The sequence below is a fragment of the Micromesistius poutassou genome, assembly GCF_964030765.1.
Source record: "Micromesistius poutassou genome assembly, chromosome: 16".
Taxonomy (NCBI): Eukaryota; Metazoa; Chordata; class Actinopteri; order Gadiformes; family Gadidae; genus Micromesistius; species Micromesistius poutassou.
Window position 1 is genome coordinate 9326425 of NC_140286.1, and position 20913 is coordinate 9347337.

At 42.8% G+C, this 20913-nt stretch overlaps 2 protein-coding genes and 1 long non-coding RNA gene across 3 annotated transcripts; 2 read left to right on the forward strand and 1 right to left on the reverse strand.

Moving 5' to 3' along the window:
* Positions 1 to 1355: 1355 nt before the first annotated feature.
* On the forward strand, positions 1356 to 13440 carry LOC311360871 (caytaxin-like). Its single transcript, XM_084480970.1, has 12 exons — positions 1356 to 1534; positions 4182 to 4259; positions 5270 to 5328; positions 5672 to 5866; positions 6592 to 6756; positions 6930 to 7032; positions 7450 to 7581; positions 7834 to 7920; positions 8391 to 8489; positions 8983 to 9018; positions 9124 to 9171; positions 9679 to 13440. Exons 2-12 carry the CDS (start codon positions 4183 to 4185, stop codon positions 9716 to 9718), a joined length of 1041 nt encoding a protein of 346 aa, XP_084337096.1. The 5' UTR covers positions 1356 to 1534; position 4182; the 3' UTR covers positions 9719 to 13440.
* LOC311360872 lies at positions 5715 to 19411 on the reverse strand. The gene is made up of 7 exons (XR_014638502.1): positions 19305 to 19411; positions 18861 to 19060; positions 9530 to 9578; positions 7805 to 7971; positions 7505 to 7560; positions 6560 to 6734; positions 5715 to 5853 (listed from the first exon to the last, which is right to left on the reverse strand). It is a non-coding gene; the product is annotated as an uncharacterized lncRNA (long non-coding RNA).
* LOC311360870 (nicotinamide riboside kinase 2-like) lies at positions 13613 to 15919 on the forward strand. The gene is made up of 8 exons (XM_084480969.1): positions 13613 to 13754; positions 13870 to 13960; positions 14572 to 14620; positions 14797 to 14974; positions 15083 to 15154; positions 15269 to 15375; positions 15491 to 15576; positions 15681 to 15919. Exons 1-7 carry the CDS (start codon positions 13729 to 13731, stop codon positions 15574 to 15576), a joined length of 609 nt encoding a protein of 202 aa, XP_084337095.1. The 5' UTR covers positions 13613 to 13728; the 3' UTR covers positions 15681 to 15919.
* Positions 19412 to 20913: the final 1502 nt, after the last annotated feature.

Below are 20913 nucleotides of genomic sequence, written 5' to 3' on the forward strand. Positions count from 1 at the left end.
CATACCCCTGTATTTATTCAACGAGCTACGCCTTCATTCGCCCCGCATGACCCGACAAGATGTTATTGCCGAGCGCTGGCCGAGTGACATGCAGATTAAGGCTTCATCCGAAACAGTGCTCTCTACCACCACCTAGTGGGAGGAGAGTAAACTTGGACATTTGACAGGATAAGACCAAGTTGCTCATTATGCACAGAAACAGGTGGGAATATGTTTGCAATACATATAAATATATATTATATGTTTATATATAACATAAATATATCATATTAAATATGCTTTGCATACAAGGACCAATAACTCATTGAATTGGCATATTCAGAATATACTCTATATATATATTCAATATATTCATATTCACAAAACGGAAATGTATTACTTTTTTATTTTACACAATCCTACAGATGTCAATCAACCAGCCAATAGCAGTTTAGAAGCTCGAAAAAAAAATGGTGGCTCGTGTTTACTTACGGAGCTTAGAGCAGCTGTGAGGGAGGAGAGAATGACAGTCAGAGATAAAGGGGGAGGGACAGTGAGATGGAGGGGGTGGGATGGGGTGGGGAGTTCAGGGTCAAGAGCATCATCGCATGGATGGAAAAGAGATAGGAGGAAAATGATGCGGAGGAGGGGTTTATCAAGGGAGTCCAAAAAAGATGGTGAGAAGGGAGGGAGAGAGAGGGAGAGAAACGGGGAGAGAGAGTAGAAGAGAGAGGGGGAGATTAAGAGGGAGCGAGAGAGAGATGTTGCAAGAACACAGTGATCTCTTGCTGGCTGTTAACGCATCTCAAACCTGAGGACCTAAGACTCAGTGGTTACTGGAGAGGAAAAAGCGACCATGCCCTAGCCTGCTTCTGCATTCCATCTCGACCACATCCACACAGGTCTCACTGAACCCCAGAACTCCATAGAGAAGGTAGGCAGCAGCAGCAGGTGCGATTACATAACCAATCGCATCGCAGTTCCCACACGATGGGGATGACCTCATCCCAGAAGGATTAGAGAGCCTGCGAGGGAGGGGGAAGGGGGGGCTCATTATGGAGAATATGAGGATGTTATAAATGTTAAAATATTTCAAACAGAAGAAGGAAAAAAGCGTTAGACCTGAAAGCCCCCAGGACTGGGGTTGTCCTAGTTTTACTTGCATAGTCTCTCTCTCTCTCTCTCTCTCTCTCTCTCTCTCTCTCTCTCTCTCTCTCTCTCTCTCTCTCTCTCTCTCTCTCTCTCTCTCTCTCTCTCTCTCAGCTAGAGGCAGAGTTCCCCCACAGAGGAAGCTGCTGTTTTGATTCAGCACGGGATGCGATAAGGACGCAGGATTTATTTTCCGGTTTGGTTTTCACTCGTTGGAGGGAGGACACGATAGGAGATATTCGGAAGAACCTCGTTCACTAGAGAAGGACTACGCACTACTGACTATATAAAAGTGTGTTTTACCTGCAGATGTCCTCAGCAAAGTATGGCGTTCACATGATCACATCTGGAAAGTATAGAGCTAAAGAGGAAACCAATCGGACGACACAAAAAAGACAACTCTTTAGTGAGTATCTCCTATTTTCATCTGAGATCTCGTTTGATTGGAAGTTGGATTCGACTCCCACAGAAAGGCTACTGGGTTCGATCCCCGATGTCCACCGCCTGCCAGCTTCACCCTTGAGCTATATGGAGAATTAAGGATCTCCTGACTGCTCTTTAATGACCTGTGGCAGTATCGCAACGTTTGAAAGCTTTAACGCTGTAGCCTATTTCGAGATGGTGCACTCACCAATGTCATAATCCCCGCCCCCACCCACCCCAGTTATTGTGAATTGTGCGGTTGTTTATAGAAAGGAAGAGATTCATATTAGTTTGCTAGAAAAAAAAATCATGTGAGCATCCGTATCACTGAGAACATCATCTGGGTTCTCTGACCTGTCGCTGCACAAAAGGCTAAACACAATCCTTTTTGAGGACTCTATAGTCACAGACTATGCCTATTGGATGTTTTTTTGTGCAGAGAATGTATAACATTGTGCAACATTAATGTAATGGTCAACACAACCTTCCATGTGTTCATGTTCATATTCACCTAATGATAGTGGAAATCAAAAAGTAGGCTACATCCTAGATTTAATTACAATTTTACTTTTATATTTACTCATTTAAATTACCCTTCTGGAGTCATTCTTCTTATATGGTCATGCATGAATATAATTCCTGGTAAACAGTATCATTCGTGTGGTGAAAGCAGAGCAGGGAGTGTACAGCGCGCGAGGAGGAGAGTAGTGGAGGAGGACTGGAGGACCGGACCACCATCTGGGCTCCAATCCCCAGTCCACACACGCTCCCCCTCTTAGCGTGTCCATCACCGCCTCGCTGTGGGAGCAGCTGCAGTCCGACCAGAGATATCGGTGTCGACGGCCAGCCACACGTCCCAGTCAACTGTGTGTGGGTCATTATGTGAGCAGCATTATGTGAGCCCCCCCCCTCCCCCCCGAAATAGTTGCTGTTCACACCTGGGTTATGATTGATATTGTGGAGTGATTATTGCACTACGTTAAAATAAATGCTCAGCATATACACATAAACCTTTCTATGTAATGTCAATATTTAAATGAAAAGCTCTAAAGATACGTTTAGATCAGTTAAATTAACAATAATGATGGGCAAATGTGCTGAGACTCTGAACGTTAAGAACCTCTTCTTCTATTTCCTATTTTAGATGCTTGCATATTCAATGAATGAACAGATTGTACTCAGAACTCAGATTAGATCCACATTAAACAATTAAAACAATATAGGATTACAAGATTATATCAACCAAACCCAAGCCCCGGCAAGCCCCCTCTGAAACACACACACACACACACACACACACACACACACACACATGCACACACACACATACACACACATGGACACCCCTAATCGCGTACATGTGCCACTGTAACACAAGGCTGTCGGTTTGGGGAGTTTTTCCCCTGCCCCTTTGATGACTCATAAGGGAATTTAAGTGTAATCTGGGTATTCAAAGCCCTTTGAGACTAACCTTTCGAAACAGGTCTGAACAAATACATTGGATTAGACTGGATCTGATGATAGCCTACACAAAGTCACTTGGCAATCCTGGGTTTAAAAGCCCATAACTCAAATGATGGATTTGAAGTGTGTGCGGTCTTTTTTTCTTATTTTCTTTTTTTCTTGTTATTCAGTCTGTTGTTCAACCTTAATGCGGTCATCTCCTGCTTGTCCTTATTGCAAAAATGTTAAGTATTTCTCCAAAACAACAATGATCTCAACACTGGTAGCCATGGTGACCGTAGACGACATAGCTCTAGCGACAGTCATACTGTGCAGTAGGAACACACTCTCACAGAAAGCAACATTACTCTGCCGACTCGCTGTTCCTACCCCACACTCAATTTAGCAGCAGCAGCAGCAGCAGCAGCAGCAGCAGCAGCAGCAGTAGCACCACCACCATAGCAGGGCACCCTGGGGCTACAAACCCCTCTCTGCTTCCCATTGTTGCAGATTGTTTCCACATGGGTTCTGCTCGCTGACCGCCGGCTTTGGTGCATCATCTCCATGCTATCGTTGACCGACAGAACGGTGGATACATCTGCTCTGCAGGCAGCCCCCCTCCCACACATACACACACGTGACACACACTCTACACACGCATGGCTTTTCTAGAGGTGTGTTCGTCTAATCTCATGCGATGTGCAGCAAAGCACGAGTAGGACTTCCCCCGCGGTGAGAAGAGAGATGTGTAGGAGCAGGTTGAAAGTGTGAGGCTCATGTGTGTGTGTACATTCCTATTGGGTTGTGTATCATGTAGCGTGGTCTGTGTCGTCACTGCCGGTGCCTTCTCTGCACAAAGGTCTCTTGTTGTTGTTTTTTTTAGATTGGCCAACAGGGGCTGAATCAGGGTTATTTTATACTCAGTTTATTGGCCTGTGGGATGTATCAGAAGGAAGGTGAAGAATAACTTAGTTCACTGAGTGTCATTGCTGCCCCCAGCAAAACATCAGGGCCTATTAGGACACAGTTATGGTACACCAGCCCAGTACTGCCAAGGGAACAACGTGTTCCATTATATTACTGATCTGCATGGCCTTTCCTAGGATAACCCCTCTTGTTTCTAAAGGATTATGCTCTCTCTCTGTCTGTCTGTCTCTGTCTGTCCATCCGTCTGTCTCTCTCTCCAGGATGAGCACAGCCGAGCTCACGCTGGGGATGGACATCATGGAGGTGAAGGATGAGTGGCAGGATGAGGACTTCCCCAGGTACTATGTGTGCGTGTGTATGTGTGTGTGTGTGTCTGTGTGTGTGTGTGTGTGTGTGTGTGTGTGTGCATGCGCGTGTGAGTGTGCGTGTGTCCATCCTAGAGTGAGATGCCCTATCCCCTACCGCAGTTGCTGTAATCAAGGATTTCTAAAGTAGCTTTCAAGATAAAACTATATAAACAAATAAATAACAGTTAGGAAAAGAGAAGCAGAAGAGTTGTATCACAGTCTTTTAGTGCATGATTACATAACTGCTTTTTGCTCTATTTCTCTCCTGCAGTGACGTCTGTATAAATTGGTGCCTGCTCTGAGTCACTCATATGGGGGAGATTATTTTATACATAAATCTGTGTGCCTTGTGCGTGGGTGACTCACACAGGGTATGGGTCTATATGTGTATGTCTATTTATAGTTTTTAATAGTGTCCCTGCAAGCAGATTACTACATTTTACCATTCGTGTATGCCGCTTAATATATGTAAATACTCTATCGCCGTTTTGGCTTTTGTATTTCAGTGTGTTGGCTTAAGCCTTTATGCTTTTTCCATCGCCTAATATAGTTATCCAGGCCTGCTCCGGCCTCTGTCTATTTTACTGGCAACATAATCACTGCAATTACCATCAGACAACAAAAAAGCAGTGCTGACTGCAGGCGATCATTTGCACTCTATACCCGTGTATGTGTACTGTGTCTGGGCTTGTTGCATAGCAGCCAGCATTATCCGTGTAATTATAACATCATTGTCAGAGCTGGTAATTACAGAGGCTGTTTCTCTCATGACATCCATAGTACTTTGACGCACAATTTGAACCACTACTGCTCCTATGTGGGCCAAGGGATTCAAAAGAGACAATCTGTATGGGTTATAATACAGTTTTTGTACATTGGAAATAAACAGGGAAAATAATTATTCTATCAAGCTTTAATCCATTTAATCTTCAGTCCATAACATCTTCATGTCAAGTGTATGTATATCTTTGTGACTTTCCTATTACTGTTGTTCTTTTCAGACCACTGCCAGAAGATGGCGACGTTGAGTCCTCGTACGGCCTCACTGACCACAGAACAAGTCAGTTCAGCTGGACAGACTGTCTACTATAGTATATGACATTATATATATCAGAGCTTTACAGTGTAACACATTAAAATGAATGTGTACGGATATTGTATAAGCATAGCAATCAAGTAGAGAAAACACATCATATGTTTTCCATAATTCCATACAATCAGAGTAGATAATGAAATGCCAGAAAAGGAAATAAATCAAAGTATCATTCTGTCCAGCCTTACCGCTCAGAAACACCAACCTGCATAAAAAATGTCCAATTATAATTATGTCAACAGTTTTTTGGCTCTTCTAAGACCGATTTCAAACCATCCCATTTCTTATGGCCCTCTGGTGACCCCCTCAGACCCGCCCAGCACCCTGAAGCTGGGGGACTCGGCGGGGCAGGGAAAGCGGCGCACCCTGGTGGCGCCCCACATGAACCTGTCCCTGGACCGCAGCGAGGCGTCCCTGGACGACCTGGACGTGGACGCCATGGAAACGCCCGACGACACCGATTCGCTGGACTTCAACAGCAACGGCAACGACCTGGAGTGGGAGGGTCAGTATAGGGGAAGTGATGTCATTGCAGATTGAATTGTCATGTGGTTGTGTGAAATATAATGATAATAATGTATATATAATGATAATAATGTAATATAATGATAAAATAAAATGTTGCAGCTATTGCTTATAAGTTAGCAACTGAGGGTGTGACGATCACACCTCATCTGTGATTCAGTTGGAACTTGAAATTTGAGGTCCTAAATTTGTCTTTATCTATGCACTACATTGTAGACCTATACAGGTACATAAGGATGCAGGTATATTTATTGTGTTGTTGGCTTGGTTTTATTTATATGGTGAGTAACTCCACTAATCACTTTTATCAGTTGAAAACCCTTCTGTTTGGGTTTCACCAAGTGTTGACATTGGTGAACATATGCGTTATTTTTTACTAAAATGTATTAAGTTCTTAAGTAGGTAAAGGATCTGTAAAGTGTTCTGCTATGTCCAGCTGAAAACGTGTTTTCTCCAGAGTGGTCGTTTTTTCGACGGGCTTCGCTCCCTTGCGCAAGCGAGTGTGACGACGTGTGTTGTGACAACGTTTTGATGCTCGGACACCCGATGTGTCCATTGGTCCTGAAACCTTTCTTTTCCATCAAAACTTCCTGGACGGAAGTTCTCCTGCTAACAGGGTTTCAAATAAACCTTTTAAAAAAAAGGCAAAACAGAACCCCAGTGCGGTGCGGACCTGTGAGCGTTGTGCTTCTCTCGGGCCCCCAGACGACACCCCCGTGGCCACGGCCAAGCAGCTCCCAGGGGACAGCGACGGGGAGGAGGAGAGGGACGCCAGCGGCCGGCTGTGGAGGTCCGTGGTCATCGGAGACCAGGAGCACAGGATAGACATGCAGGCCGTCAGACCCTACCTGAGGGTGGTCACACACGGAGGTATGTGTGAGAGGGCGCGTTTGTGTGTGTGTGTGTGTGTGTGAGTGTATTTCCAAGTTTGTTTAAGAATGTGCAAAATAAGTTTTGTGTTTTTCTCTCTATCTATCTCTCTCTCTCTCTCTCTCTCTCTCTCTCTCTCTCTCTCTCTCTCGCTCTCTCTCTCTCTCTCCCAGGTTACTATGGTGAGGGTCTGAATGCCATCATAGTGTTTGCAGCCTGCTATCTTCCTGAGAGCAGCTGTGAGGACTACACCTACATCATGGAGAACCTCTTTCTGTGAGGAACACTTGCATCTTAACAACCATCACAGTAGTTTAGTAGTAGTAGTAGTTTAGTTTAAACTTATGGTGGTATTATGCCATACCATTAACATACGTCATATAATCTTTCGCTATTCGTATTCGTTGTGAGATACATGTCATTAATGTGCTGGTAAGGGTTAGGCTTCTGGCTCACATAATGCTAACAGACAGATTGTGCACATTGGGGTTCAAACCAAGAACTTCTCTGCTGGAAGTCAAACACCCTGACCACACTAGACTGTCCTTATCCCAGATAGAAATGTGCACTGTGTGCAATGTGCACAAGCCTCTCTAGTGCAACTCTTAGTTCTGGACTGGGACGTTGGTATGACTTGCTGACTGCATGTGAGAGGGCGTTCCCCAGTCACTGGTTGTGATGGGCTTTGTGCAGCTACGTCATCAGCAGCCTGGAGCTCCTGGTGGCCGAGGACTACATGATCATCTACCTGAATGGAGCCACTCCTCGCCGCAAGATGCCCGGGATCAGCTGGTTCAGGAAGTGCTACCAGATGATTGACAGGAGGTAACAAAAAAAAATGGTATATACATTGATTGTAAATCAATGTATCAAAAAATCTAAAATCAATGTATGTTTAAATCTATTTTACATTTGTGATGTATTCATTTTATTTTCAAGTCTATCATTAAATCAAACATTTTTTTGTAGATTAGATTAAGGAAGGCGCTGTTGATGCTGATGAGGAGGATGGGGGATGACTGTTCCTGGGATGACATCATAGGCTCACCTTCATGTCTTCTTCCCGTGCGCACGCAGGTTACGGAAGAACCTCAAGTGTCTGATCATCGCTCACCCATCCTGGTTCATCCGCACAGTCCTGGCCATCTCCAGGCCCTTCATCAGGTAACCCTCTGGGGGAGGTGCAGCACTGGGTGGAGGGGAGGGTGGGGGTCCCTGTGTTTGGAGATTAAAAAAAACAGGCGTGTGAGATGAGGGTGGATTCTGTAAAAAGTGTGCTAGAATAGTCACTTCTGGCTCTGATGAAGTTAAGATTCAGGGCAAGGTTTGGACTATCACACTATCTCCAATGGTTTGAGTAGGACACTCTTTCAGGACTTGGCTTCTGTATTTCTTTGTAGGCCTGCTATGAAACAACAAGAAATGTCTGTTGTTTTGTCTGTCCAGCGAACGGAAGATATACACTTTGACTCAACGGTTTCTTTATTTTTGGTTCCGTATTTGCTACATATTTGTCAGTATTGTGATTACCATTAGTTATTACAGGCATGTACATGTGCCACATGCACAAATGTAAGGCTTTTAAGGTTGGATTTTGACAACAATGGCATAATGCTGTGGTTTCTCTCATGCAGTGTGAAGTTCATGGATAAGATTCGCTATGTCTATAGCCTGGACGAGCTCAGCCAGATCGTCCCCATGGTGCACGTCCAGATCCCAGATTGTGTCCTGCAGTAAGTACCTTCAGACCACCAGAGGTCACTGTCGTCACTATATGTATCCCACACATCATAACAAACTGAAGCTTTTCACAAGCAGTCCCGCAAGCCGTTTACCACTTAACACTTTCCATAAAAGTTGTAGTAACGATTGCAATTTATATACTAGAGTATATATACTCTATACTGATTATGGTAAACCCCACCTATTTTTAAACTGAGCTGAGGTCATTTTCACACATAAACACTGAAGTGTATGCTTCTTCTAGGTCCCATGTCCGATACAACCAAATTAGGTGTCAGTTGTTAGGAACTTTGTTACATTATTAAATTAGTATGTAACAGAGAGTGTGATCCCAGACCATAAATATCATAAATCACCAAATGATCGTCAATATTCTGCTCCCATTCTAGATGACACTTATTACTTAACGTGTTATGTAAGAACTTGGTGCATATTTAGGGCACAGACATATCGTTTACACACTTGTATTTCAATTTCTCTAAGGTATGATGACGAGAAGCTCAGAGTGCAAAAGGAGAGGTGAGCAGTTCAATTTTAAAAATACTTAACAAAACATAAATCCAAATAGTTTTCATGCCATCATAGAGTAGCCAGAGGTAATTCTTCTTTTGTCTGACCTTTTAGGACTGAACAAGAACAGCCGCAAGTCAACACAGAAGCAGACAAAGAAAGGTGACCTAGTTCCAATAGTACTCAAATTATTATCAAATGGCACATATTATTATAATCTATATGTAATAATAATATTATATATAATAATCTTGTAGTACTTAAACACTTACTTTTCATTTAGTAAAAACTAAAAACATACAAACATGTTTTTCTTTTTTATTATATATACCTTTCACTGATGCCTTTAATTGTCTAGTACAGAAAGGGCTGAGAACTGAGTTGAGTTGAGTTAGTTTTATGTAAGCAGACAAATCAGAACAGGACTAAACGTTGACAGATCCGACTGTTAAACCCTAATCTGTATATGCTAAATTAATTTGCTTTAACATAGTAATATTGCTAGCTAGTTAACATTTACCTTTTCCTGCCGTCTCTCTAAATTCAGTTGTGCTCTTGAATCAGGACACCTGAGGGAGCAACAAAAATACTTTTGAGTACTCTTGGCAAAGCCCTACATACCGGGTATCATTTATTTAATGATGTGTCTTTGATGTGTCTTTCTCACAGGCTCAACTCCACCATGGAGCACATCGGCCCTGACCTTTGACAATGAGGTACACATAGTTTGTCCAGACTTCATCTGCTCCCAGACGGTTTGAAATGTCATCCTTCCGATTACACAAACTCTGACATTTGGGGAAATATTCTACATGGATCTTGATATATAAACACATATTAACGGCGAGGGATAGGCAGCATTTCAATTGATTCCAAACATTCTTTTGAGTTCATCTTAAACACTGTTGTTTATTATGAAGTTAGTTCAAAAACATTGTTACACCATACTTCGGCAAAGGGATACACACAAGTCCCAAGAAGAACCTCTTCCTCTCCTTATGGGTCTCCATGTCAAAGTGTGCCATCACTGGGTCCGACCACAGTGAACACCGTGATCTCTGCGTTTCCATCCATACCTTCCTGTCAGGAGGAGGACTGCGCCCCAGCATTCCATACTGCCCCATCTGCTAGGGTCCTCAGCACCGGCCGTACCCCCCACCCGCGGGTGCTGCTATTTTTAATGGAAGGTACTTTTGAGTAAGAAGTCGGGGGGGCCAGAGCAAAGGATCAATTAGTGTTCTTCGCTCTTCAGAGTTAGGGGGGGGGGGACTGGGGGACGGGGGACGGGGGGGACCGTGTCACAGTATGGGACAAGAAGCTAGGTCGGGGCAAGGTCTATTTTTAGAGATCTCTGTCGTTCTATTTGCTCTCTCTCATTCTCTCTCGCTTGTTGTCGCCACAGGAGGCCATTTTGGGGGCAACCCCCCCCCCCCCCTTGGCTGCCGTCATCACAATTAATCACTGTGTGCCACACGGGGAAAATCCTGGGAAAAATAGACTAACCCAATACGGGTGGTGTCAGGGATCACCTGGCCAACAGCCACTACACCCGATCCCTGTCTGCACCAGATAACTCCACCACCGGCCGCGGTGATCCTTAAATCAGGCCCGGCTGGGTGTCCTTGTGCCAGATGATGGCTACCCTGGTGGTCTGTCAGAGTCATGTTGGATAACACGCCATTCACATCTACAATGCAGGCGCTCACATCGAAGACACAAAGGGCCAAAGCACTTTCTCCATTCTGAGTCTTACAAAGAATAAGCAGAACCAGCTGTTGATGCACATGTTGGTGGCTGATCATGTATTCGTCAGAGCTCATCTTTCCCTATGACGTGTTTTGAAGTTATGTAAGAATTTCAGAAAGGTTCTCTTGCATGACCAAATGGGCTTCATGAGAAAAACTTTTAAATCGAAATGTAGTCTGTGTCTATGAATCTTTTCCAGCATGATTTCGCAATAAAGCGATACAAACGTGGATTTGTACCGTAAAGTCAAAATGTGTATATATTCGTGCATTATTTTTCAAAAGAGATGGATGTTTTCACCATGGTATGACAGGCATGGGTTGTTATTTATAGTTATGTGCAATCATTCGTTATGATACAGTTCTTCCAAGACCTAGGTGAAAGGTCACAGCTGGAGGCTGCACACACACTCAAATATTTTCCATTGTTACATATGCAAGTGGCATGGTTATTTATTTCCCTCCTTTTTTTTCATGTTTCCATATTTTTGATAATAATGTGTCGTGTCATGTTTTACAATGCACTGACATATTTACAAATGAGATGTTATATATCTAAATGTTTATGTTGCTAAAGTCATGTATATGAAATGAATATGTGCCATTGTTTGTACAAACCAACAATAATAAATCAGAAGATGGATATATAGTTGGTGGGGCTGTATTTTATCACATTCTTTCATTGCGCCCTCTGTCGACCTTACAGTCATCAACCAATGGGCGATCTGTGCCTCACCTGATAGGGAATGTTTTGGCATGGCCAGGCGGCTTCAGAGCCGATACAAACTCCACTTGACGTAGGACCACTAGCGTGTAAATCCTGTTTGACACCTCCCTTGACCTACACCACTTCTCTTTGTCTCCGCCAGTCTGCATCTGCAAGTGTTGCAGAGGTCAGATGTTTGGCACACACTACTCTCCCATGCAAGCCCTGTGCGTAACCACAAGGTGATAAAACAATATTTAGATACAACTGTACACGCCTAGTGGCATGCTGAGGGGCTGCTGCTTGTCAAGCACTTGAGGAATTATTTTGGCTGTCCACGTGTGTTCCTTCCAATTTTAGCACCCGCACTGAAACGCACATAAATCCTCTGATCCGTCACTGGAAGCTCTGCAATGCATGGAGGAATGAATGGATGAGAACGAATGAAATGCCATGTATTCCAAGCTGTTGCATTCAAAACCGCTTTGTTTCCACATTTTCTAATGCAAAGCCATTATTACCACTACACTTAAAAATGTAATTGCAGCAGGTAAAATAAATTCCATGACAGGGCATGCATTTAATAGTAATTTACTTTAAGGAACATATTTCACTATTTGTTATGCTAACAATTAAGGTTTCCCATGAAATGCTGTTTTACATTTATTTTTACCAAGATGATCAGCTTTAAACACCCTTGTCTTATTAAGCTCAGTACTGCTCCTGAAAGGTAGATACATGTCCATCCTGTGCCCAATGCAACACAGATATAGACATTATTGTTAAAGACATGTGTTATGTGTGGAAAATCTAAGTTTACACTGGGGAGGTTATATACACAACTACTTCATATTTTAAAGTATCAACGCACTAAAAGGCAATTAATAAGACTGCCATCCCCTGAGACCCAATGGAAAGTAACACGACTCTGACTATGTGCTTGAATGCGTTCCAGTCTCGGACACTGAGTTCACCTCGAGAGTTCACCAGCAAGGCCTGCATTGGAGACGTACAGTAAAGAGATTGTGATGAAACACTGCAAAAAGAAAATAAACACAGCCGGCGACCGCACCCCACACATCCGGTAGTGTGCAGCCTCAGGGTTGAAGAGATGGTGTAGATAATGACACTAATACGTCCCGGGGGCGATGTCATCAGAGACTTTGATGTGGGGTGTAGACTCAACATAGAGGCAGTGTTGTGTGGTGGTGACATGGCGTGGAGCCATGTATTCCAACCTGTTGCATCAGAAGTATGTGTGACACAGCAGGTGGTCACACACACACACACACACACACACACACACACACACACACACACACACACATTGATATGACATGCTCTCTCACACGTGCCCCACTCTTTGCTTTACACACAAAAATATCGGATCAATCTCACATACATCAACAGCCGACACACACACGCATACGCATACACACACACACAAACACACACACACACACACACACACACACACACACACACACACACACACACACACACACACACACACACACACAAATAAAAGCTGAGCTATTTGGAAATAAAAAATGTTAGTTGTTTACAACTGGCAAATTGTTGAACACTAATTGATAAACTAATAGGCTACTATTTAACTTATTGTTTATTCTATAAATTCAAACGAACAACTATTTAATCTCCAGTTAAGGCTACATTTACAATGTGATGAATGTATTTTTCATATACTTCTTGCCTTATCCACTCCTATAGGCAATATCTATATAGTCCAAAGAACATCCTTTTTCACAGATGTCTGCAACAATCATTCCTAATCTTCATTAGTCTATAGACTATATATATACAGTGTACGTCCCTCTTGTGTTTAGATTTTATTTGCTTCATAGCTTCGTAGGCTTGGCTGAGCCGTGCGTGTGAACGGACGATGACGAACGGACAGGTGCATATTCGGTGGGTTACGCTGTCGCAAACTGGGCCGATTCGTCGTCTTTTGATTGGACACGTTCCGCGTACAATAGCGGTTCTAAACCGGTTCTAGCCGCGCGAGGGGGAAGCCCATTGGCTCAACGCGGGCACAGGTTCTCGAGACACGTTATGACGCTGCCAGTCAACACTATATATAAATCCTGTAGCGCCATGGAGAATCAATGAAGTAGTAGAAGGGGGGAACGTTTGGCAGAGAAGATAAGAAAGGTCAAAGACTTGTAAAAGCTTTGAAGGATTGTTTGTTTGTTTTAGTCGGGTTCCCTTCTTTTATTTACTGAATTCTAAAGAACACCAGAAGTTAACATGAAGTTCATCATTGGCATCGGCGGGTAAGTCTCGATGAGCTTAAATTACACCATGTGTACAACGCGTCTGTAAAATAGAGAAATCAAAAAAAAAAAATGTGACATTTATCAGCTAACCTTTTTCTCATTTTTATTTCAGCATCACCAACGGTGGGAAAACCACGTTGACGAACCGGTTAATAAAGGCACTACCAAACTGCTGTGTGGTGCACCAGGATGACTTCTTCAAGGTAAGCCAGGACACAGCCCCCTTGCTAAACTAAATGTAGGCCAACAAACAGCAATCAGGCCTATTGGTGTTGTTTATTTAAATGAGCATTGCCACTCTTCTTGGCAGCCTTGTAATACGGCTGATTGTCTCCTGGACAGCGAACGAAAGGGTTAAGCGTCCCCACTCAAAGTCATTACTCAGAAGTCATTCATTCATCTATTTGTAACAGCGTTGCCAACTCGTTTGGCATCGCGTTATTGTTTTAGGTAGGAATTTGCTTGATGTATAGTAGTTGCCTAGTAGCCTACATGGGCTACTATATATTTTTTGGTTTTGAAAGGCGCGCGTCTGTATCAGGGAAACTGATACAGAAAACAAAACAAAAAAGTTAGCCTATACCCTACTCAACCAATACAATCTTGTTATAGACTCGCCAATATCCAATACAGTTGCGCTTGGATTTATAGATAGGCCCATAATAACTTATATCGAACATAAGAATAACAAAGAACCAGGCCGCAACAGGCAACTTTCGGTGGAGACGGGTCCTTGACTTGTCGTGTCCAGGTGTGATCAGTTGCGATTGGTTACTAGGTTTCAGCAATGTTTTATTGGTGACTGTTATTTCAGAAACCTGATCAAATAGAAGTCGGGGAGGACGGCTTTAGACAGTGGGATGGTAAGAATGGATTTTCATGCCAGAAATCCATAATTTATGTCTTCCTGCACATAAAAACCATACAAAATAACTTCTACTAATCAGCTGACACTTTTCTAGTGTCAGTTCAGTGAATGCCAAAGTCATTCGCTTTGAGTTGAAGCACATTGAAATGTGTTCCTCTTGTCTCTCCTCAGTCATCACTGCCCTCGACATGGAGGCCATGGTAAACACTATCAAAGGCTGGCAGGAAAACCCAGTTAAGTTTGCCCGTTCCCATGGAGTCAACCTGACGATAGAAGCCGAGACGTCGGACCCGGAGACGACGGGGATTCACATCCTCATCGTCGAGGGCTTCCTCCTCTACAACTACCAGTGGGTCACTCGCTAACACGCCATACTGTTTTCTACAGAGGCAGCCTTAATAGAAGCGCACGTCTCAACCGCAGACTGTTGAGCTAACTGAACCCCTTGCTCCCACAGGCCTCTCCTTGACTTCTATAACCAGAGTTACTTCATCTCAATTCCATACGAGGAGTGCAAGCAGAGAAGGAGGTGAGGAGGAGGAGATGACGAAGCCCTTGGATCAGACTCCAAATGGCTTTTTTCTGATGTCGTCCACAGCTACAGCTAAAGACGTAAATTTATAATTTTTCTTTCTCCCGACAGTACAAGAACATACACAGTCCCTGATCCCCCTGGCCTGTTCGACGGCCATGTGTGGCCCATGTACGTGAAACACAGGAAAGAGATGGAAAACAACTGCAATTCTATAGGTAAGTCCTATGATGTCATGAACGTCGACCGTTATGATGGCTTGGCTCTTCATAAACTATAGATTTTCCGCCGGTCTCAACAAAAGTAAACTAATGATTGTTTTGCCCCAATCAGAATACCTTGATGGCAGGAAATCAAAGGAGGAGATCTATAACCAGGTGTACAAAAGCATCCAGAACTCTCTGCTCAACAGCTTATAGGTAAAGAAATTAATATATGTTTGCTAATATTTAGAATGACACACATTAATATGAATGAAAGTGTAATTTGGATTTTGATTTAGTTTTTTCTGTTTCCCTCACAGCAGGACGCCTGGATCCCAAGGGATTGTGTATAGACTTGTAAATATACTGTGGAATAATGTCAACACCAAGAAAGGCTTTGAGCCAATGTAATATTTTTCCTCTCTTGACCTGTAAATAGAAAAACCTTGTAACTTAAGAACTGAATGCAGAATAACCTTATTATTGTAACCTTTTATAAAAAGATGAAACCACCTCTTGAATGGATGGTTGTGCAACTTAAAAGAGACTACCTAACCCACTTATGGTGTCACGTTTTCATTATCAACCCTGTGTTAGGCAAGGCGCTGAACTTGATGCTTTCACAACAACATTGATAAGAACCAGCAATGACTGGCTTACTAGTCATTTATTAACATTTCTTCCGACATTTTTCATCCAGCATTTTTTGGATTTACCAAGACTTTAGTATTTTTGCTGAAAAGTTCCACAACAGTACAAATCTATTTTATTTCCACTAGTGATGAGATTAACACAACTAAATGATTTTTTTTTCTAAAAAAAACAATGTGTTAAATTGAAATAGAAGCCATCAATCATTTTTTGTGTCTTTTACGAGGGTCATGTCATTTCCACAAAGTGGAAAAAATTGCTTCATCACTTGAATGATGAAGCTTTTTCAACCAATCATAACTATATAAAAGATGATCTCAGCCTAAAGCCTTTGGAAGCTTGAAAGCATGAGTATGAATAGAAGTAATAGTTCTGTGACAGAGCAACTCCACAATCTCCTGTACAGGCCTCGTGACCTCATCAAATCTAAATTATGTTGTTGCTTAGAATAACCAAGATGAATATGTTGAATGCATGCAAATCAATCACATCACATATTGCAATCGCAGGTTGCAATATATTGAAAAACATGACATTGCTAAATCTACTGCTTTTCAAAATCATACGTCAAAACACTGGTCTGTTGACTACTTAGGAGCATTAATATTATAATCATCCTTGTGATTCGAAAAAATGAATGTGGCAAATCATTGAGTGCCCTTCTACAGCATTTCACACAAGGAGGTGTGCTGGCGCCTGGCCCGGGTTCATAACGATTGAAAACCCACCCTGGAAGTGATAGGGTTTACACATTAGCATGGCAGATACTTGCCGACGCACATGGACTGAATTCCACTCCTCAGTGGCCACCCTGATGACGATAACCTAGCATGCCCTTACTATCGTAACCTTACAATGTCATGTGCGACCTGAAACATAAATACTTAGCGAAACAACGCACAACGTCAGCTTTATTGGTCTAAAAGAGTGCCTGGTAAGTCCCCCCCCATATAGTCTAACCATTCCAGTTCCAGTGACTTTTACAAAAGTTGATGCTTGTTGTCCACGGCCCCGCTAAGGGTATTTTGATTTCAATATCAAAACCCCTGGAAATGGAATGATTCAACAAGAAGGAAACATTCTATCTCAGCTGAGCATGTTCAGGAAACACGGATAATCCTCTACAGCATGTTAACCATAAATATGTTCATGTACTCAAGCATTCAAGGCGGTGAGTTGTTCAGAGATTACAGATTACAAATGTTTAAATCGCAGCTGTCATTTTCAAATGTCATGTCATCAGGGCCAAACGTTCAGCCATGAAGTAGCCGTCTCACCTTGCACAAGCCTATATGTTCAGGTGCCCATCCCGCTACCAACCAAACGCTAGTACCAAGACAGATGGGGGTTGACCGATATGCGGGGGTGGGGTAGGGTTGGGTGTCTGTGGAGGGTGCCAGGGGATGGAGCGGAGGGGAGATGAGACGGGAGAGGGGTGAGTGGTGGTGCATTGATAGTCTTGTGATGCATATCTTGGAGTCCGTGCATGTCTCCAATTGCCCCCGACGCAGAGGAACGCTGAGGCCCGTGGCTTTATATATAGAGCGCATGCTTGGGGTGTCAGTGGGGTATATTTAACTATTGTATGGACAGCTCCTCACCGCTGCTCCCTGGCCTGACTCAGGGGCCACTACCACCTGCCACCAAGGGGGCAGAATCAGACATGTGCTCCTGCGTCACCCGCTGTCGTGGCAACGAGGGCAGCAGTGCCAAAAAAAGATAAGCCAGGCACTTCCAAATATGGTCATGGAGACTAGGAGTCAGGGGGTGGCGCTGATCATCACCACCCCTGGACATGGGATTAGACACCCCCCACCCCAGTGCCCTCCCATGTGACACCAGTACTTATGACCTCGCTCCTATGCAAAGTGGTACATGTGCTGCTGCTAGGTTCAAACTTTCACCCCAGACAGAAAGTCCCAGAGAGCTCAAATGTCAAATAAGAGCAGGGGGAACTCAGAACCAGATACAACAAGTTCAGGCAGAAGGAAGCAAAGGGGTCAAGCCAACCCTCTATGTCAACAGCATCGTTTTCAACTCAGAATCGAATAGGCAATAGTTTATTGAAGCTATGAAGCATAATGATATAAAGCGAAAAGAATATGTATTGGAAGCACACTTAGATCTTTAGATCTTTATTGCCATTCACTCGCTAGATATAGAGATATATCAAACAAATAAAATGCAGCCATTTCTAAACCATGAAAAATAGTAGCCTACGACACGTTTTTTTTGTGTATGCTATTTTTGGAATCAAGCACAATTATAGTTAAGGAAAGTCTTTCAAACATGTGACACTTTCAATCTGTGACACTTTCAATCATCATGTGTTTGTCTATTACATAAAACATTTTTTTTGTCCGGCTACTTATCATAATATGTCACGTGTAGGGGGAGACCAATGTGTCAAGCATCAAGAAGCTCCACAATAAATTTAGGACCTACATTTCTAAACTTTAAAGTGAGTTTGGTCACCTTCATTTTAACGAGGGATAATCAAATCGCACCTTCCATATTCAACGTAGGTCTATAAAATGGTCAGTTCAATTCACATTGGATCATATAAAGGTTAATGGGACTAGATGGTTAGAATATACAAACTTATTTATACGAACTCATTTTTTATACCCTTAACATCTATAAACTTCAGTGAACTATAGTCAACCCCAGTCAGAAACCACATTACATTAAGTGCACAATTGGAAGATGCGCCAGCGAGCCTATTGGATGGTTTCGTCCACTTGCTGAAACGTTACCAATAGCTCGCGCCGTGGAGAATGACACTTTGAACCAATAGAATATGTTCTTCTACGGTTCGCTACAATGTACACACTTTTATTAGATCTCACCTGTGTCTCCCCATGATCAGTAGTTTATCATCGGGCTTTATCATTTAGTTGCATATTCCTCTGAATGGATGTGTGGGGCCTCAGAGAAAGACAACAGGTATAGTAGTCCTTGTGGTTTCTGGTCGAAAACCCATTTTAGACCACCATCTTCCTTAAATCGCACAAGAAGCACTGAGATCGCACTGAGATGCCCTGGATACCTTTATGGGATAAGATATATTCAAAGCGTACAATAATTAGTCTTATTGTTCGGTCGTACCAAACGGGGAAGTCATATACGTTCTCCATGAAAACAACCATACAGTTATATTGTGTTCAGTTTTATTTTCAAACAACGCTAACTTACAACATGATTAACACACACAATTTTGTGGCAGAAGTTGTTGTGATTTGTTTACGTATATTTTCAACAATTAAAGACTAAATTTTATCGTTAATACTTACTGGCTAAATTTTGTATGTGTCCTGCTCGGAAAGTCTTGTGCCAAACCAGTCCCAAGGATCCCGCGCTCTTATAAGTCTCGCGGACCCAGCCGGGGCGTTCCCCCCCCCCCCCCCTTCGGGACAGTCTCGAGTTTCTGTTCTAATTATAGCCACGTGACACGTGTGGGCTACGTAGGGCTCTATTTGGCCAAACTAAGGCGCACCATGGTGGTCTCTCGAGACAAGCCCAATAAACCACATAGAAAGAGAGCACAAGCACTGTGGAAGTGGATATGCGATGGAGGACAAGTTCACATGGACAATGTAGTAGCAATGTGTTTGGAAGCATATGTTTATAGATAGTTTTTTACGGACTATGCTGTTGCGTAGGGTCCCCAAAGACACAAGGAGGGCCCCCAAGCTTCTATTTAGGTCTTTTTAATGTATTAAATGCTTTGTCATCAATTAAAGTAATCTCCCTAGTTGTGTGGGTGGAAAGTTAAGTACAGGCGCGTGCCGTCCATATGGGCAGGTGGGCAGCAACCCCACCTGGGGCAGCAACTACTTGCAGCATGCTAAAGCATGCTCCCAAAAAAATAGTTCCTCAGTAAATCATTGCTCCAAGTCTATTTTTAATAATGTGATTGCCACATTAACTATCTATAGTTTATGTAGGCTTTCCGACAATTTTTGGTCTGTTGACCTCACATTTTTGGATGATGGTGGCGATTCTAGTTGAGTTCAATGTGTCATGCAATGTTGGGGCAGGGCAGCTCAACGACCGCGTTCCCGTATGCTTATCGCATAACCCTGCAGGCTGCAATAAGAATTGCAATCCGCGCTAATAGACGCCTATATGGTCGTAAAGTAGTCTGCCCCATGGTCATTTTCTAGAACTGTTGTTGTTTTAACTCGAATTATTCCGCCTGCTACTGTATAAGCCTATATATACGTATATATAAGCTGTGAACGATATAGCTACTGTATAGCTATGAACATTATCTACAACGGCAACATTCAAAATAAATATTTCGCCTCATTTATACGCATATGGAAGATGTTATGTGCAGTGGACAGGTGCGCCTCTGGGAATTAGACTACTTTGCGAAAAATAATGACTGAATAAGCAATGAATGGACAAATAGAATCCTGAAAAAACTTCTGTCTTCTGTCAAACTTCTGTCATTTTCATGAGAGGAAGAGTTGAGGAGAATTACTAGATTATAAGTATTCACAGTTCGCTGCCTTTGTATTGGTAAACAGCGTCACCCTGTGGTAAGGGTGTAAATCCAAGCGCTTCTCATTGGGCAGAAATCCTTTCAACATTGTTTGCCAATACATCGATAATTCATGGATAACTACATGATGAGAGTCTAATCCTTTAGAATTATTATTTAAATATACACACAGGGAACATTTGGTGTTGATAGCTTAATATGATATAATAGCCTAGTCATAGTTTTCTTCTTATATCCGTCAAATCATGAAAACTAGAAATTACTATTACGAAACTTATTACCATTCATATGAAAGTATCATTCGAGGGCGGATGGGTCGCAAAGTCACCATGAATACTTGGAAAGCGTATAGCTGAACCCGACCCAACAGACGTCAGTTCACACCCGTGCGT

What these genes read in the sequence shown, in the direction of transcription:
- LOC311360871 (XM_084480970.1), top strand. Translation starts at nt 4,183, where the DNA reads ATGAGCACAGCCGAGCTCACGCTGGGGATGGACATCATGGAGGTGAAG. An exon ending in CAACGACCTGGAGTGGGAGG is followed by an intron (nt 5,867 to 6,591) that starts GTCAGTATAGGG and finishes TCGGGCCCCCAG; the next exon opens with ACGACACCCCCGTGGCCACG. An exon ending in ATCCCAGATTGTGTCCTGCA is followed by an intron (nt 8,490 to 8,982) that starts GTAAGTACCTTC and finishes AATTTCTCTAAG; the next exon opens with GTATGATGACGAGAAGCTCA.
- LOC311360870 (XM_084480969.1), top strand. Translation starts at nt 13,729, where the DNA reads ATGAAGTTCATCATTGGCATCGGCGG. An exon ending in ACCAGGATGACTTCTTCAAG is followed by an intron (nt 13,961 to 14,571) that starts GTAAGCCAGGAC and finishes CTGTTATTTCAG; the next exon opens with AAACCTGATCAAATAGAAGT. An exon ending in CGGCTTTAGACAGTGGGATG is followed by an intron (nt 14,621 to 14,796) that starts GTAAGAATGGAT and finishes GTCTCTCCTCAG; the next exon opens with TCATCACTGCCCTCGACATG.